The following is an 18,968-nucleotide window of genomic DNA, read 5'->3' as shown; positions in this document are numbered from 1 at the left end:
AAATACTCTTAATATCTCATTTTACTGCCATAGCAACTTGGAGGTTAAGCAGTTTGCAATTCAGATCCTAGCACTGGCTCTTAGTTTTGGGTTAGATTTTACCCTATGCCCTACACATTTGGTCCATACAAATCTCACCTACTTAAAGAAGAGAAAGAATCCAGTTCTCCAGGGCAACATTTAACTGCCTTAACCATGAGACTATCCTTTCTCTCCCTGAAACCCTTTGCCTCATTCACTACACACCTTCCGACACCTGCAACAAAAGCAGGGGTCCTACAGACAACAGCCTCATGCACTAAATAACCCTGATCCATCCACAAAGCAGATCCATCTTCCGCACTGAGTGAGGCAAAGGTCCTGTGGAAAATATAGCATGCAATAGTGTAATTAAAGACTATCATAATATATGTGCACAAGGGGGCAAATTAAGGCAACTTTAATTCTTGTATTTCCCAATTTCTGAGTGCTTTATTTTGCAACCTTAATGTTCTTTTTGCACAGTTTTTTGTGTGTAATTTCCAAGCTTTCTGAAAACTGAAAAAACAAAATTTGAAGCATGTGGAAACATACTGACACCTGTTGATGGGGGGAAATATAAAAGCGAGACAAAGATGTAAAAGCCCACCAAAAAATGAAATATTAACTGTAATGAAATATATGGGCCAAAAATATTAGCATAACAGTCACTGGGTTAACACCTTCGGTTCATATATTCCAGCTATTCCAAGACACCCATGTGGTTTATCAGCACAAACCTCTGCCAGTTGAGCTAACAGAGTAACTAACAGAAGATAAACTTCTACTGTTATGTGGACCAACCACTAGGAAGCAGCTGAGACACTTCCCCAAGGGGTTTCACAGATATTTACTAGCAGCAGAGGAATGCTGAGACACCAGAATCTTGAGTTCACTTCCAGGTCCTGGAGGGGAATGTGCTCGAGTGCAGTGGTGCCCACACTTTTGCATGCCGTGACCCCCTTTAGGCTCACCTCTGTTAAAACGAGCCCCAGGATAAGCAAGCCCACCCTGCCCAGGGTAGCCTTAAAAATTTATCTCATGGTATGTTTGGGAGGCAGGGGGGAGAAGGGGAAGAAGCCCGATTCTGCCTCCCCCAGGGAGAAAGGAGGCCAGGTCCTTCCCAGACAGAGCCCGGAATGCACTGTGCGTCTGGCTGAGGATACCATACAGTGCCACTCAGGTTTGGCCCATCCAACCCTGCATAGATTTTCAACATCTCACAACCCTCCTGGGGATTGCGACCCACATTTTGGGAACCACTGTTCTAATTTTAACAGCTGAATAGTTTTAGCAAAAAAAAAAATTGTGTATATAAAATGAGCCTGAAGCAGACACCCAGCATGGAAAATCTCATTCCAAGACAATTAAAGTTTGGCATACTGAAAACACAGTATTAATAGATAGGAAGTGTTGGGCAAACTTAACTACGGGCCCCAGATAGAAGCATGTGCTTGCACCTTTCCTTTATTTTATATTTCTGTTTAATTTAGCCATCAACTTTAAGTTGGAGTTTTTTTGGTGGTTTTGTTGGTAATATAGCTGCACATTTCTTATTAAAATTTAATTAAAAGTGATCAGAAATCTAAAAAAGCAGGCACCTAAAACCAATGATGATTACACACTAGTGAAGTCTTCATCTGGGGATCCATTCTTCTAATGAATACACTGTTACTAGAATATCATCACACATTATCAGTGCCACTTACAGAGCTTGGCAATCAGTGCATATTTGCTAATGGCACTGTAAGCTCTAGGGAGGTGAAGAATCCCTTAACTAGAATTTTAGTACTAGTACTTTAAGGAATAGCAAAAAAAGGAAATTGTTTACTTGTAACTTGAATTTTGTTTACTATAGGTAGAGTCTTGGGTCAGATGTTTTCAACAAATGACTCTGTGAGCCAACTGCCATTGTCTATTCATTTATATAATCTTGTATATACAGCCAAAGTAGAATAATTATGGCCCACAGTGAGAAGAATCATTGTAGATCTCTATTTCTGAGTTGGGTCAAACAAACATTGCTACTTATATAACAGCAAAATCTCTTGAGGATAATGGCCACCAGATTTACTCAAGAAGTCTCACAATATGCATGTTTCTTAGCATACCATTTTCAGCAATTTATATCTTTCACAAAATTTTCTCTGGCCCTAACATTCTATTATGCTTATTCACCACACAAAAAAAACTTCATAACGTTATACAAGAAGTTACTTATGCTGTGTGTATAGTAATAAGTACAGGACAGAGCCAAATTCACACTTGCCAGCTCAGGGAGGTGAAAATTAATGACACAATTACAGCTCAAAAAGGATTTAACTGGCAGAGGGCAGGTGACAGCATTCCCTTCTTAAATTCTGCTGGGGGAGGGTGGCTATTATTTTAGCCAAGGATTACAAGAGAGTCCAGCCAGCAGACGATGCTTCTGGGATGTACTTAATCAGCATGCCATTGGCTGCACCGCTCAAAAGTTTCCTCAGCCAGTTCCCTCCCTTTTTCAGCAAGAATCCCCCCTCAGTGGAGTCAATTGTGGGCAACTCTCCTCCTGTCAGAATGCCCCTTCAGTTGGACTTTCCTTTGCTAGGGGTCCTGTGCCAAAGTTATCCAGAACTTTAATCCTTAAATTTAAAGTCTGAGTAATGTTTTTAAACGGTGGGTTAAAAACTCAAACTCGGCCGTGATCATTCTCAGATCCCATTCCCAACTTGAAGTTTTGTTTTCCAAATAGGAATCAAACAGCCATCTTGATTCCCTCCTCCCCCCCGGAATCAGGAAGACTCTTTCAGAAAGTGCTGAGCATACATAATCTCAAAATCACAGCCCCTTTAAGGTGTCTCAAGTTGAGTACCCAAAAATCACTTGTCACTTTTGAAGATTTTTGTTCTGATCTGTGTACGACAAATAGCTTATTATTAGATGTAACAGCAACACAAAGATATTTTTTCTGATTTAAAATTTCTCCCACATAACTATAGGGAACTTTGAAGTCTCCCAGATAACTACTAAAAGTTAGATATAAAATGGAAGTAACAAGGTGCAGACAAGGTAGAGAATGATGGTTCCAAAAGGAATCCAACCGCATAAGAAAACTGAAGTCTGCAAAACACGACGTACAGCATTTCCCATCATAGTGTAGGACTTCCCAGATCCAGTCTGTCCATATGCAAAAATACAAGCATTATAACCTTCAAAAGCAGAGGCAAGAACATCTGTGCCAAGATTTCTGAAAACCTAAAAAAACAAACAAAAAAAGGCTTTAAGAGACTGAACAGATAAAAAATCATTATATCTGCAGTAGTTTTAATTATATAGTTTAATGTAGTCTATTAAACATAACATTGCAAATACTGCAAAACAGCAGATATACACTAACACACACAAGCAACCGGTTTGGACCAGTAATATTTGCTTTAGAGAATTAGCTAGCAAGCATTTTGATTAAATGCAGAATGTTACTAGTCTATTTAGTTTACAGCAGTGCCAAAGTATCCTTTTCACTTTCTCTAACAAACCTAGATCTTCCCCATTTTTTTTTTTAAATCTAATTTTAGGCACTATATAATGACCATCTTTCTGCTATTGTTAATAGTTACTTTACACCTGTAATATTTTCCCCAGTGCTACAGAATTTGAAAGTGTCTATACCTGTTTTAAAAAGAAAACCCTTCCCTGATCCTGAGACTATGAGTGGCCTTTTTTCAGCCAAGTGTAAGAGGCAAGTGGCCTTTTTCCTTTCACTGATCACCTCTTACATAATAGAACTTTTGAGTTCAATCTCAGTTTCCTTCTGGCCAAAGCACAGAACATGTCTTCTTTATAGTAATTACCTTCTTTCCTCAGATAGCCCCTTCTCCTTTTGCCCTCAAATTTCATCAAATCTGACACTGTAGATCACTCCATCCTCCTGGATCATCTACACAGCCATTTAGGTGTGCCTGGTTCCTTTCTGTTGTGGTGGGGTTGGATGGCTCCAGGCCCCATTACCCCTTAAAGAGGACAAACCACCCTGTTATACTGTGCCACTTTCAATAAGCTCATGTACCAGGATTTGGGAACCTGTGTCTTAGACAATGGTAAGCACAATTCTCTCACTCTCTCCCTGTTATTTGAAGAGAGTGTCTTCCATTTAATGCCATTTTTATGGTACCTTTCTTGAAATCCTCATCCATACCTACATTTCATGTTGCTTTGATTGCCCCTCAACCATCTCTAGATTATAGTGTTTGAAGACCGCCACTATCCATCTTCCCAAATGTTCAAAAAAGTGAAGTTGTATTATCACGAAATAATTCCACTCACACCTCATTCATTTAAAAATCCAGTTCAATATTTGCCTCATTTTTAGTAATCCCTCTATGGGTATGCTCAAGCCTGCCTCATGGAGTTGTGTCTCACTATTCCTATACAGAGATGTAACTAGACATTTTAGCATCCGGGGCAAGCAAGCATATCTGCACCCCCTGCCGATTTTTATTAGGCATTTCTCCACCCCATTTTACCACCCCCATCGCTTTGAGCCCTAGACAGCTGCCCCGCTCATCCTGCCCTGGTTATAACCCCATTCCTATCCCTAATCCCTCTACTAATCTAGTACTAGTCTCTTCTTTCTCACTATACAATCTGGCTACTCTAGGGGTATAAGACCATCTTTATACAACATAAAATTGTATTATGCTACATGACTCTTGATCAGGTTAAAGTAAGTCAATGATGTTTAGACAGAAGCAACCAGAGATTACCATTTTCTGAATTATTGCCCAATGCATCAATTTGAACAATACATACGGTTAACACTAGGACTGAATCGCTAGGGCATTCTGTTAGTGGTTTCAAAGGGCCAGTACAACTGACCAAAAACCTATCTTCATTCTTGTTGCAGATATACAGTTAAAGATCAGCAGGTAAAATGCTCTAGTCTAATTTCTGAGTCACTGTAGCACAACTCATGTCCACAAGAGGGCATTGATAGGACATGTAAAGCTAGATACAGTTTCATTTATCACTCAGCTATTTGTACATGGCAAAAGAATAATGATAATGGACTAAACATGACAGTAATTCAAGTATCCAGCAGTAATGCACATATCCATTGTGCTTCACAGTGAGCTGGACATGAACTCTGCATGAAGGTTTCTGTGGTACTCTGGTGCAGTAGATTGGAAATTCTGTAGCAGCTTGATGCAAGTTAAAATAGGAATGTTTTCAATTATATATGAAAATGAATAATACAAGGAGCACAGCCTGTGTTGTATTTATTTTTGAAGCTACAGTCAATTTATTTGAAGATGGCCTTCAGTTCTCCATGTGCCACAGAACTTTATATTTAACACAATTACATGATAGACAATGGAGGTTTTGATAGCTTGGCAGGGAACTGTTGGGATTTTTGGTACCCAAGAAAATCTGGGAGGCAGTTTGGGACTGTGGGATGTACACTTAAATTTAGGTGTGTCTGTTGTAAAGATCAATAGTGAATGCTGACATTTAAGAAAAAGTCATTTTTAGAGGTCACAGTTAACATACTATTGATATAAATGGTACAGTTCATTCTTCTAGGAGCTATTGTTTCAGGCTGCTGCAGCCTCAGGTCTTTCCTCACTGGCATTTTTTTCTCCATAAGCAGTGCACCTTGTATAGAATCCTCCACAGGTGTCAAAGTGACTTGTAACAAATCACTTTGCCCTAGTTTGAAACAGAGGCAAAACCACAATACAAATCAGTGTTACACCAGTGCAGCATGCCTACAACAGGGAGTTTGCCCAGGTGCAAATTTAAATTTAAATTTCTTATAGTGAAAGAAAATCCTACCATAGATATACTATCACTTTACATTCAGTTCACGTTTGGAAGGTTTTTAATTACAAATGAGGGTTAATGACAATATTTTGCTTTTTCTAGCGAAAGCTCAGATTCTGGAGCAAAATTTCATAGCTTCTGTGGGGAAAAAAGCCAGCACGCACAGAATCACAAAATATACCAACCCCTATTAACAGTTTCTCTTTGCATATGTAAATAAAATGTAAATGTCTTATACATTAAAAATATACGGCCTACATACGCAACTAATAAAGTCAAGAACAAAGTAACTCTAAACGTTGTCCAGGGTTTGTTTTTAGCATTCGTACCTCTGGATCCACCCGTTGGGAAGGACATCAGAGGATGGTGGGGTGGAGAAGAAGCACACAAACATAATGAGGTTATGAAGGTTTTATCAAGAGTTTGGGATAATCACATTAAACTCCCATAGTTAATGAGCTATGCAGGTGTTTCAATATTTGTCCCAATGAAAATATTTATTCACACATAATGATGTATTTTATGAGCAAGGATTGGGCACTAAGGTGATCATCAGTTGTCATTGTTCATGTAGCCATAAATCATGTTACTGAGTAACCACAAGTTAAGGCCCCAGTCAAAATACACATGTGTAGTTCCATTCACCCCAATAGGACCACTTACATACTTAAAGTTAAGCATAAGTAAGTTTTACATGGCCTGAGATTTCAAGCTGCGATTCAGGGAAGCTCCTATCTATCTTATTCAGCGAAGCACTTACGCACATGCTTAACTTTAAAAGCACATGCTTACGCCCCACTGGGACTTAACACATGCTTAAGCACCCTTTCTAAATAGGAATGCTTTCCAGGACTGGGGCCTCAATGTTTGAGTTTGAGGATTTTTAAGAATGTTTTCAATTAGTCTTTCCTTCACTTAGTATCCTTAGGAACTTTATCTTAATTTTTTTTTCAAAGTATACTTGCACAGAAACAAATAAAACCTACAAAATTCAGAAAACTAAGAATACAATGGCAACCACTGCAATGGAAAAAAATTAATTACCAAGAATTAATGACTTCCTTAGTTACCCAAGTAATCAAACATTTGAATTAAATTGTAGATTCATGTATAACTTAAACAATAAAAATGAACAAGGAAGTTTTAACAATGGGATCTACTAGTTTGTATTAAATGGTTAGAGAGAAAACCAGGAGTGGAAATTCCCTGTCAAATAGCCATATTGGTTAGCATAAAAATAGTGTGTTATAATAATGCACCTTAATCTTGGCCTGAAGTACCTTTTTCTACTTTAGGAAGTTATTTTAGTCTTCCTGTTAGTTTTAACCCCCACGCCTTCAGGGATCAGGCTCACCAGTATCATTTAATTCTAAATCACCAATATAACCACACATTCACACCTGCAGTGTACCTGCAGCAACTCTCGGTACCAAAGGTCTTCACTGGTATCCATAAATTCAGCAGGAATTTCCATTATTTAAAAATATATGAGAAAGTTTTCAGTATAAAAGGAGAGGAGCAATTGCCCTAACATGTTGGTACAGGATCAAAAAAAGGAAAGTGCCGATACTGAAAAACATTTCAATTGTGTTAGATAAATTAATTTGGGTCTGAAAGGGAATTGGGAAGGTCATAAGCATCAAAGGGCCTGCAAAAAGCAAGTATGATATATTTCAAAGTTAGTAGAATACAAATGTGCACATTTGTGTGCCTAAATTAAGTGAAAATATGTAGCGTGCATGCAATTACACAAGCCTGTCTTCAGAAAAACTGTCTCCATACATTTAGACTTGGGTGGAGGAGACAGTCACCAGATCTACATAATTATGGATGACAGATATGCTGTCTTGTGGGTGAGGGAAGAAAGGTAATTTAGAGGGCAAAGTCTACAACTCTACATTAGAAAGCTGGCATGTAATACTCCGGGGAGAAGTATCAAGAACCTGTTTCAAGCAGGTTCTCAAATGCTTAATAAATCTTTTGTTCAAATTTTACCTGGAAAAACAGAATGTTTGTGTCTTTTTGAATTAAGCAGATGTATTTGGTGTTCAGAAGGTGATTTTTCTTAAGTTTTTAGGTGACAAATATAGGCAGCACAGTAATAGCTTTACTGAGGATTTCACTAACCTGACCTAACCTAACAAAACAAGAGAACCAGACAATGGGCACTCCTTCTGTACTGCAAGAAAACATAGCTAGCTGTGTTGGCTGTCCTAACGCTTCTCTCAAACACGTAGGGAATTTCCAAATTGGGCAGAGAGAACTGTAAAAGGAAGAAAAGGTCACATAATTCTTTGAATATAAAAAATAAATAAATTCTAAAAGTTTAAAAATCCTACCACTTCTTGAGACACATAGGTAGGACTTTTACTATCTGCTGAGAAATAGGAGAAGTCGTAGGTAAATGTTTTCGTCCGTTCTCTTCCTAGGTCACCAGTTCCTCCTTCTGGTATCTACAGAAGACAAAACCAACAAACAAAAAATGAGTTGCATGTTGCATGATAAAGTAATTAATTCAAAGGACATTTTGCAATATAGATGACTGGAATGCAAACTTCATACAAGAGCACACAAACAGATAGCATCTTAATGAAAGGCTGTCCCTTTTTGTTATTCCAACAAATATACATACAATACTTAGTGGTGAAAAAAGTTAGCAAGTAACACCAGCTTTCATAAGAAAGGGACAGTCTTATTAAAAGAGCACTGTAGGCATATTACTCTTTATTTTAAATTACTTTTAATGTAATGGCTCATTTTTGTTATGTTACTACATAATGTTTACCATTACTAGTTATTGTAAATTAGAATTTCCGACACAGAATTTAAGACAATATTCCAAACGTTTATTTAATGAACAAGCACTTTGCCACGTACAAACTGAATTGTATATGAAAGCACAGATGTAATTAAAATGGCCACATGCGCCTTCAGTTTAAGGCTATTATTATGCTGGAGACAGACTGCTCATGACACCAGCAATATATACTACTATCTGAGTCACAGACACAAGTCTTCTTTCGGGGAAGGAGCATAATGTACTTAAGAGCTGGGGATTAGTCAGGGACACTGGATTTTATCGCGAGCTCTGCCACTCGTTTCACTATAAGAAAAGGAGGACTTGTGGCACCTCAGAGACTAACAAATTTATTTGAGCATAAGCTTTTGTGAGCTACAGCTCACTTCATCGGATGCGTTCAGTGGAAAATACAGTGGGGAGATTTATATACACAGAGAACATGAAACAATGGGTGTTACCATACAATGCATCCGATGAAGTGAGCTGTAGCTTATGAAAGCTTATGCTCAAATAAATTGGTTAGTCTCTAAGGTGCCACAAGTCCTCCTTTTCTTTTTGTGAATACAGACTAACACGGCTGCTACTCCAAAATCATTTCACTATGTCATCTTAAGAAAAGTATTTCAACTTCTGTGCCTTAGTTTACTCAGCTACAAAATGGCTGTAAGGTTTGTGTACATGAAAGGTGCATCAGGTAGAATAGTGCAGGGGTTCTCAACCTTTTTCTTCCAGACGCCCCTCCAACATGCTATAAAAATTCCATGGCCCATCAGTGCCACAACAACTGTTTTTCCGCATATAAAAGCCAAGGCTGGCATTAGGGGGCCCTGTGAAGCTAAGATGCTCAGGCTTTGACTTCAGCCACGGGTGGCAGGGCTTGGAGCTCCAGGCTTCAGCCCCAGGCAGTGGGGCTTCGGCTTTCTGCCCTGGGCCCCAGCAAGTCTAATGCCAGTCCTGCTTGACGGACCCCCTGAAACCTGCTCACACCCCCCACAGTGGGCCCCGGACCCCTGGTTGAGAAGCACTGGAATAGTGTTTATAAAGCACTGATGAGAAGGTGTTACAATATCACAAAGAAAAACATCTAAAGAGGATTATGTAACTCTCTCTCTCTCTCTCTCTCTCTATATATATATATATATAAAATAAAAGTTAAGACATGCATTTTTTGTTAAATGAGCTAAAAGTATGTTAATGTGCTGAATCCATCAAGTAACAGAGGCACGATTATTTAGCATATTTTAACTTTATTGTACCTTTCCCTCATTCCCATTTCAAATTCCTTTGAAATAAAAATCTCACCAGTCAATTCCTACTCCTGTGCTGCCCGACTGTACACAATGTTGGGATACCACATCTGTGGTGAGGATAGCAAGAGTGCATGCAGATAACTTAAATGCTATCTTTCACCAATTTTTTCATTTATCTCACATATAGTCACAATATATTTCATTTTATACATTTTTTCTTAAATCCCAGAAGCCAGGGATATTAAGAAAGTCTTTGTAAAGCCACTCCGTATAAATACAAATCTAATGGTATAACCCCTGTGGGGTATTTGGACCCAGCTTAACTCCTGATAGCGGATGTAATAGCATAGTTTATGTAAGAGATGGTCAGCACAACTAGGATCTTAAATTATTTTAAATTAGTTATGTGTGGAAAGCCTCTTTTACATTTGTCATTAGGGGCTTTCAGAACATCAACATAACTTTAATATCTTTAAATATTTACAGGTGAGTTTTGCACACCTTGAAAAATTCTGCATACCTGGTGCAGTTAGTTGTCTTTTGGCAAGTGAGAAAAATTTAATAAGATTTTGAAATCATCCTAGTAAATAGTGGCAAGCAGACCTTCCACCTGATTTAGTAAATTTTCACTACAATTTTTGAAGGCTGTTTGTGCAGCAGGATGGAAAATTGGGAGTTCATTAGGAACAGGGTATAAATGTTTTTTTTTCCATTGTAAGCCCTCATCCTCCAGCTAAGTGAATGGCCACAGCAATAGAAATACTTAAGGAACAGATCTTATGGATTGCCTTTCAAATTAAATTTCTACAACAAACAATAGTAACTTCCCTATCTTGCAAAAAGAAAAGGAGTACTTGTGGCACCTTAGAGACTAACCAATTTATTTGAGCATAACCTTTTATGAGCTACAGCTCACTTCATCGGTGAAGTGAGTGGTAGCTCATGAAAGCTTATGCTCAAATAAATTTGTTAGTCTCTAAGATGCCACAAGTACTCCTTTTCTTTTTGCGGATACAGACTAACACGGCTGCTACTCTGAAACCTGTTCCCTATCTTGGTCCCCAGACAGCACTTCAAAGATGTAGATAACCCAGAGACCAAAGGCCTCTCCCTAATATCAAATGGACACCAGCAATTGCCTATTTGTCAGAACCTTATTTTGATGGCTAACTTGGTTATAATTTTTCCTTCTCAAATTAGAACACTCACCTTTATATTTGTGATCGTTGTTTTATTTTTTTCCATTGAAATAATAAATTTAGCATCCAGGTCCTTTTCCCTGTAAATAAAAAGCATGATTTCAGTATGCTGAAGAAAACTTTATATTGCACATAGCAATCAAAGATGAACTGTTTTTATTAACTACTTAGCGCTGTATATGAATATTAGTCAATTTCTTTTTGCATTGAGGCAAATTGCTTTACATTTCTGATATATTTGTATTGCCTGGGCTTTTTTCCAAGTCCCTTCTAGGAAAAATTCTATGCCAGAAGTTTGATTAGACACATAAATTAATAAATAGTTTTCTCTTCCTGGCAGATCTGAGCCAAAGCCTGGTGAAGTTGTTGGGAGCATTCTCCAGCTAGCTCTAATGAATTCTGAAATAAAGCATTATGAAGGAAACTGTAACTCTTTCCACTGAGTTGGCAACAGTTCTGTTTTGGCCTGAACCAGGACCCAACTTGGACACATGGCCTAGGTAATGGACTGAGTACTGTTTTAACTGCAATTCTTCCTTAGAGACTCAGTGTTGACAACTCTCGCAATTTTACTTAAAAAGTCTCACAATATTTGGTGATGATGAAGTGAGCTGTAGCTCACAAAAGCTTATACTCAAATAAATTTGTTAGTCTCTAAGGTGCCACAAGTACTCCTGTTCTTTTTACAGTATTTGGTGTTTTTCATGATTATGGAATCATAGAATATCAGGGTGGGAAGGGACCTCAGGAGGTCATCTAGTCCAATCCCCTGCTCAAAGCAGGACCAATCCCCAATTTTTGCCCCAGATTGTTGGATCATATTAAAGAAGTTCTGTATTAAAACCACAAATGAGTTTGAGTCCCCATAGTTTAAATTCCAGGGTATTACTAATTAAGAGGTCTCTTGTTTTTTGGTACTGTTTCTCTCCCTCTATGTGTGAAACTTGTAAGCTGCTAATTGTGTTAGTACATTCTAAGACAGCATCTGTTCTCAAAGCAATTCTTTGTAACAACAACTACTCACACAGGGAGAGACTCAAAGCAATACTCTGTAACAACAGAAACAGCACCCAGAGACTCCCCACCCTTTTGTTGTATTCATCTCGCTTTGTTAACAATTGTGATTAAAATAGAGATAGAGGATGTATGTGGATGGATGCTTGGTGTGGATAATAACTGAATGATTAGGGAGGTGCCAGCCTAAGAATCCAGTGTCCATCGGCTGAAGAAGGCGTCAAGTGGAAATAACCAGAGGATCCCCGGAGGGCAGACTGGAATCCACCCAACAGCCTCAAGAATGGAGAACCAAAGAACAAGATAACCTCTGGCAGCACGGAGCCATCAGGAATGTGCCATCTGATGATTGATTCAGCAACAGCATGATGAAGCAATTCCCATAGACTGGCATAGGAAGAAATTCCTATAAAAATGGACTCTAGAAAGGTGAGAACTTTGGGGTCTGATTCTGCAAACCAACTTCCAGAAGCATCAGATGAGCATCTGACAAGGCCCTGCTCCCTCCTCATGTCGGGGCCACCTGGCCAGTGGCCTGGCATGAGCAACTCTAAGGCTGGTAACTATGATGATAACCTTGCAGAACCTGTGTGTATGTGTGTGTATGAATGAATGTGTGAATAAATATGAAATTAAATGGAATATTATAGCTATAACTAACTGCTTACTATTATTCTTTCTGTATTAACAATAAATGTGGCATTTTGCCTTTTCCTCTTTAATAAGATCCTGCTGCTTTTTATTTTATTAGTATAAAAAGATCCCTAAATGGCCCCCTCAAGGATTGAGCTCACAATCCTGGGTTTAGCAGGCCAATGCTCAAACCACTGAGCTATCCCTCCCCCAGCTGCTAGAATCAGGTGGTTATCTGAGAATCTCAGCTTTCATTTAAACAACAAACTAGACTTCACGGCAGCAGTGGGCAACATGTGGCCCATGGGCCACACGCAGCCCGTCAGGGTAATCCACTGGCAGGCCACGAGACAGTTTGTTTACATTGACCATCCACAGGCACAGCCGCCCACACCTCCCAGGGGCTGCAGTTCACAGTTCCAAACTATCTTGTGGCCTGCCAGCGGATTACCCTGATGGGCCACAGGTTGCCCACCACTGCTTCATGGCAAACATCAAGAACCCAAAATGTACTTTGTAATGCTAATGATTTGGGCAGGGGGAGGGGACTAAGTGTTTTAAATACTTGGGGTTGACAGCTCTAGAGACTTTGGTTGTAGCCACAGGGGGCATGCTTCTCTCCTCCTGTAGTCTAACTTCCCACCCCCCGTAGCTGCTCCACAAAAATTTGTCCAATTCTGCAGCAGAGAGTAGGGAAGACATGAAGGAGATCCAACCCTGGAAAAGCCAGGACAGGGCAGGGGATAATATAATTACAGCCCTGACATATGCCCTCCCATGAACACTTGAAGCTACAATCTCAGTAGACCAGTTTCCCTCACATTTATCCCTCTAGTGGCTGGCGACTTGGAGAATTATTTGGATAACTGATCTTGGAAAACATTCTCAAGTGTTAGCAATTATATTATAATCAGCATTCCTGCATGTTTGAAATATCAGGAAAGAGCCAACTCAGCTCCTGGGAACAGCATGTGCCAACCTGTTGCAGAGATTTGATTTCATTATACCGAACTATAAAACATGAGTCGTTCACATGTATATTTGTAATTACATTTGTTTTGATAAGGTTATCCATTAAAAATATTGTTACATGTAACATCCCGTGCATTATAAAAATGTGTGAAATCTAAAAGCTAAACTAAAAGAGCAAGTAGTGCTGTAAACCAGACAAAATTATATTCACAATATTAGTCAAAAATCACATCAGCTGCTACAAATACCAGATCGACAAGTCACCTAGCAAATAAATAATCATATCTGACTGACACACAGCAAAGTAAAAGCGGTTAAAACACTGAATTGATAGGGTAAAAGAAAAGTGCTGAAACCTTAAATGTTGTCACTGTTACCACAAAAATAAGTGACTGAAGATTTCTTATGAAAACAATAGGTAGAACATTTTTATATTTAAAACTCTTTTTGGCAACATTGTAAATATTCCATCTGGATGTTTTTCATTACCACAATAGGTTTGGGGGGTTTTTGGGTGCACAGAACTAACTAAATTTAGTGAAGCTACTGTTGACTCTCTTTCCCCTTTCTCCTTTTTTCTCCTCCCTCCCAAAAAATAATGAAGATTAAAACAAAATCAAGTGAAAAACTAAGTAATTCTGGTCCACACGTCTTTCCAGTGGAAAGGAATGTCTTGCAGAGTTCTAAGTGTGAATAGATTGCAAAATACTTCAAAGCAAATTTTCATATTAAAACAGAATATTTACTATTCAATTTATGCAATGTATTATGCAATTTATTCATAACAGGCATTTATTCATAACACCTTGGGAATAATAACTCTGTTCACCTTAGTGACGTCAGTGACACTATTATTGCGAACAGGATGAGCAGGAACTGGGCCCTTGTTGCACTAATGTTGGGTGAAAACGAGGAGTCCTTGTGGCACCTTAGAGACTAACAAATGTATTTGGGTATAAGCTTTCGTGGGCTATAACCCACTTCATTAGATGCACGGAGTGGACCATACAGTAGGGAGGTATAAATACACAGCATATGAAAAGATGGGAGTTGCCTTACTAAGTGCGGAGGGGGGCGGGGGGGGGGGGGGGCGGGTCAGTACTGACATGCAACCTGAGCAGTAGTTCACAATTTAGACACGAGCATCAAACACTGCCCAAAAACACATCATCACCACAAATAAGATACAAGCCTCTATTTCCGTTCCCTTGATTATACAAAGTAAAATAAAGGGAAAGGCTACCAAAACGAGCTCACGTTTAATGGCATGATAATTTATGGCATTGAAAGAACTTGTTTCCTCTGAAATCAGATCTGTTCTCAAGCTAATGCTCCACTCCAATTTTCAGCCTTTCACCACTGCCACTTCATACACCATGCCGAGCTCTATAATTAAGCTTACAACCTATGACCGCTTGGCTCAGAACCAATGTTATAAAGTGATCAAGGCAGGTAAATTGCCTGACATAGATGTCAGGAAATAGCTCAACTAAGTATTTAGTATTAACCCTCTAGTACTACTAAATTCAGATATTCACCCAGACCGTAGGGGGAAAGTTTCTGGAGAACTATTATAGATATCAGCCCCTTGTTTCAGGATCAAGAGTACCAACATCAGAAATTAAGGTACACTAACATTAGTCTGTATGCCTGACAAGTGGATTATCTGCTCACAGATTTTATAATTCTTCTTCACTTCTATAGGGCTAGGATCCGACATTAGGCAGAGCCATGAGGTGGGCTGGTACATAAACTGTACTGATGCAGGAGTAGAATTGAGAAACTGTGACTTAGAGACACATTTCTGAGTCATGTTTCCACTCTTGCTTTCTCTATTCGGTGCATTACTACCCATTCCCCATCAAGATTCTAGTTCTTTGCTCAACTGCTCCACAGAGGGAGAAAGCAGGCAAGTAGTCCTCCTTACTCCGATACAACTGGACTTTAGATCTGGCCAGCCCACATAAGAGGAATTTTTTCCACTGCGTGGGCATGTAATCCAAGCCAAACCATTAAACACTATCCCCCCAAATTTCAAGGGACAGAGTACAACTCATTACATCCTCTTGTGATGTCACTATTCCAGTCCTTCACAAGCCTTTGTGAAATTTCTCATTTAATAGAAAGGAAAGGGAACCAAGAACTGGAAAGACCCTGCACAACAAACATATAAACAAATGAAGGGGAATCTTGGGACATAATTTTTATACATAGAGCAGAAAAAGGTCACAATTTTTGCCTTTGCTTCACAGTTCACCTTTAAGATACTGCTGAAAATTGGTAAACACCTAGAAATAATTCAACTGTCTTTGTTCTTTATTATTTGATTACTCATGAGGTATTCATCTGCTCTTGATGCTTATTCCCACAAGGAAGGCGTGGTTTTATGTTTATCACTGAATTACTTATATAGTAATCAATTGTGATGTCACAGGAAAATTTTAGGAAGAGAAACAGTACCAGGAACAAGACATGTTCTGGTATCAATAAAAAACAAAAAGGGGGAAAAATGCACACAGGAAACAATCAAAGCCCTTTTCAAACACAGTGGTTTTAAAGGCGATCAATTTCATAGCACTTCCAAGTCAGTTACAGAATGGCAGCACAGAGACTACTCAACTTGCCCAGGGAGCCTCACTCTCATAAAAGATGCTAATTTTCCTTGAAAGCATGCAAAAAGGAAAGGGAAAAGGTTCTGTGATAAAGTCCCAAGAATATATTCTAAACTGCAGACAAGTAATCCAACACCAAGCAGTACCGGTTTTAATTGAAGAGCAGATGTCAAATTTTGTACTATTAACTATTCACAAGGATGATTTGAGCACTTGTTAAGTGACTCTAACAAAATAACAGGTTTCAGAGTAACAGCCGTGTTAGTCTGTATTCGCAAAAAGAAAAGGAGTACTTGTGGCACCTTAGAGACTAACCAATTTATTTGAGCATGAGCTTTCGTGAGCTACAGCTCACTTCATCGGATGCATATCGTGGAAACTGCAGCAGACTTTATATATACACAGAGAATATGAAACAATACCTCCTCCCACCCCACTGTCCTCCTGGTAACAGCTTATCTAAAGTGATCATCAGGTTGGGCCATTTCCAGCACAAATCCAGGTTTTCTCACCCTCCACCCCCCCACATGTAGCTCACGAAAGCTCATGCTCAAATAAATTGGTTAGTCTCTAAGGTGCCACAAGTACTCCTTTTCTTTCTTCTAACAAAATAGTTTCCCTTTTTGTTAAAGTGGGTGTTTCTTCTTCCTTCAATATTTATACTTTAAGCACAGTGCCCTGGACTTTTTTATTTTGTTTGTTCACAGTCCAGATGTGTTACTGAGAGGTTACAGTTTGAAAGCAAGAGGTTCATTTAATACCCAAGATAATTCAAGGTATTTTTAACTACCCCCCCCAAAAAAAAAAAAAAAGTGGGTCATAGAAAGAGCTCAGCTTCACTTTGTACCTTGGAAACTCACTTCAGAAATGCATTAACAGAAAGTTGTGCCCCGATATCTTATTGAATTACTTAGATTGAGAGCATTCTATATTCTTTGGATAACTTCTGTAACGGAAATGATATCTATCTGAACAACAGCTTAACTGAATATTTTTTAAAACTCTGAACAATGAACTTTTTTCCTTTTCTATCCATTACATAAAGTAATCTTAACAATGACTAAGCACAAGTACAAAATTATTGTACTATACTGTTTGGTGTGACAATTATTGAATCATAAAGCATAAACCATAGCAAGTAATAAGCAATGCCATACAATTTTGCAGCCTACAATTTGCTAGCCACATTTATATTAAATCAATAATTTTCAGAAACTTGAATTTAAGGCCAAAAAGACACTGTGTTCTAAATTAAAATTGCATTATTTGAAGAGACAAACAAATCTGGAAGACTGTCTATAAAAAAAACCCAACAACATGGAAATCTAAGGCTCTCATGTTGAAGGACTTTGCCCGTAACTTATCTTTAAGGAGATTTATTGTTTGCAAAAGAGGTCTTCTAATTAATCCAAATTCCTATCACCACAGACTTTCCAAAAATTTTAATAAAATTTAAGTTATGTCAATCCAACTTGAAAGCTACATAGTAAGAGTAAGTAAAAAGTTAAAGTCTCCTAACAACACTGGCTTCTGTATTCTATATGTAATATTTTCTAATCCTCTTTTAAAATGTGCAATTTTAGCCTGCTGGAGATGAAAGCCTAGAATGCACAGTTTGAAGAGAAAATTTTTTTGAAAAGAAGAGTATCCACAACTTTTTTCTCCACTCCAGTTTTCTCACGGCCCTGATGTTTAGGCCAGAGGTTCTCAACCAGAGATACAACAAAATCAGACACAAAAATAAGTCAGTAGTTTTTAAGTGCAGTGAAACTTGGGGGTACACAAGACAAATCTGACTCCTGAAAGGGGTACAGTAGTCTAGAAAGGTTGAGAGCCACTGTCATGGGTAGTTCAGGAAGATTCTGCTGCAGGTGTGTCACACATCTGCAATCTCTCTCTCTCTCTGCGTGAGAGTAAGAGAGAAAAAAAATAGCAGCTGGGTCCTCTCAGGCCGAGAAATACAGTATAGGCTGCTCTAAAGCCTCCTAATGTCACTCCTCTCTTAACATGAGAGGATAGGGAAGACGACAACTTGGGTTGGACCATGAAACAATACCTCCTCCCACCCCACTGTCCTGCTGGTAATAGCTTATCTAAAGTGATCACCAAGTTGGGCCATTTCCAGCACAAATCCAGGTTCTCTCACCCTCCACCCCCCCACACACAAACTCACTCTCCTGCTGGTAATAAGCCCATCCAAAGTGACAACTCTCTTCACAATGTGCATGATAACCAAGGTGGGCCATTTACTGCACAAATCCAGGTTCTCTCACCCCCCCACCCCCCTCCAAAAACCACACACACAAACTCACTATCCTGCTGGTAATAGCTCATCCAAAGTGACCACTCTCCCTACAATGTGCATGGTAATCAAGGTGGGCCATGTCCAGCACAAATCCAGGCTCTCTCACACACCCCTTTTTCCTGGGGACACACACACACACACACACAAACTCACTCTCCTGCTGGCAATAGCTCATCCAAACTGACCAAGTTTAAATCCAAGTTTAAACAGAACGTCTGGGGGGCGGGGGGGGTAGGAAAAAACAAGGGGAAATACGCTACCTTGCATAATGACTTAGCCACTCCCAGTCTCTATTTAAGCCTAAATTAATAGTATCCAATTTGCAAATGAATTCCAATTCAGCAGTTTCTCGCTGGAGTCTGGATT

At 39.0% G+C, this 18,968-nt stretch overlaps 1 protein-coding gene across 1 annotated transcript in view; it reads right to left on the bottom strand.

Moving 5' to 3' along the window:
• The window catches only part of KIF16B (kinesin family member 16B), a 234,811-nt gene that overhangs the window by 190,406 nt on the left and 25,437 nt on the right, over positions 1–18,968 (bottom strand). The window contains exons 2-4 of the mRNA XM_077812041.1: positions 11,077–11,146; positions 8,157–8,270; positions 3,136–3,252 (exon numbers count right to left, since the gene is read on the bottom strand). Of these exons, the coding sequence (XP_077668167.1) occupies positions 3,136–3,252; positions 8,157–8,270; positions 11,077–11,146 (301 nt within the window). The remainder of the gene's footprint in view (positions 1–3,135; positions 3,253–8,156; positions 8,271–11,076; positions 11,147–18,968) is intronic.

Source organism: Eretmochelys imbricata, chromosome 3 (assembly GCF_965152235.1).
Source record: "Eretmochelys imbricata isolate rEreImb1 chromosome 3, rEreImb1.hap1, whole genome shotgun sequence".
Classification (NCBI taxonomy): domain Eukaryota; kingdom Metazoa; phylum Chordata; order Testudines; family Cheloniidae; genus Eretmochelys; species Eretmochelys imbricata.
Note: the sequence above shows the minus strand (reverse complement) of the source record. Positions and strands in the feature narration are given on the sequence as shown.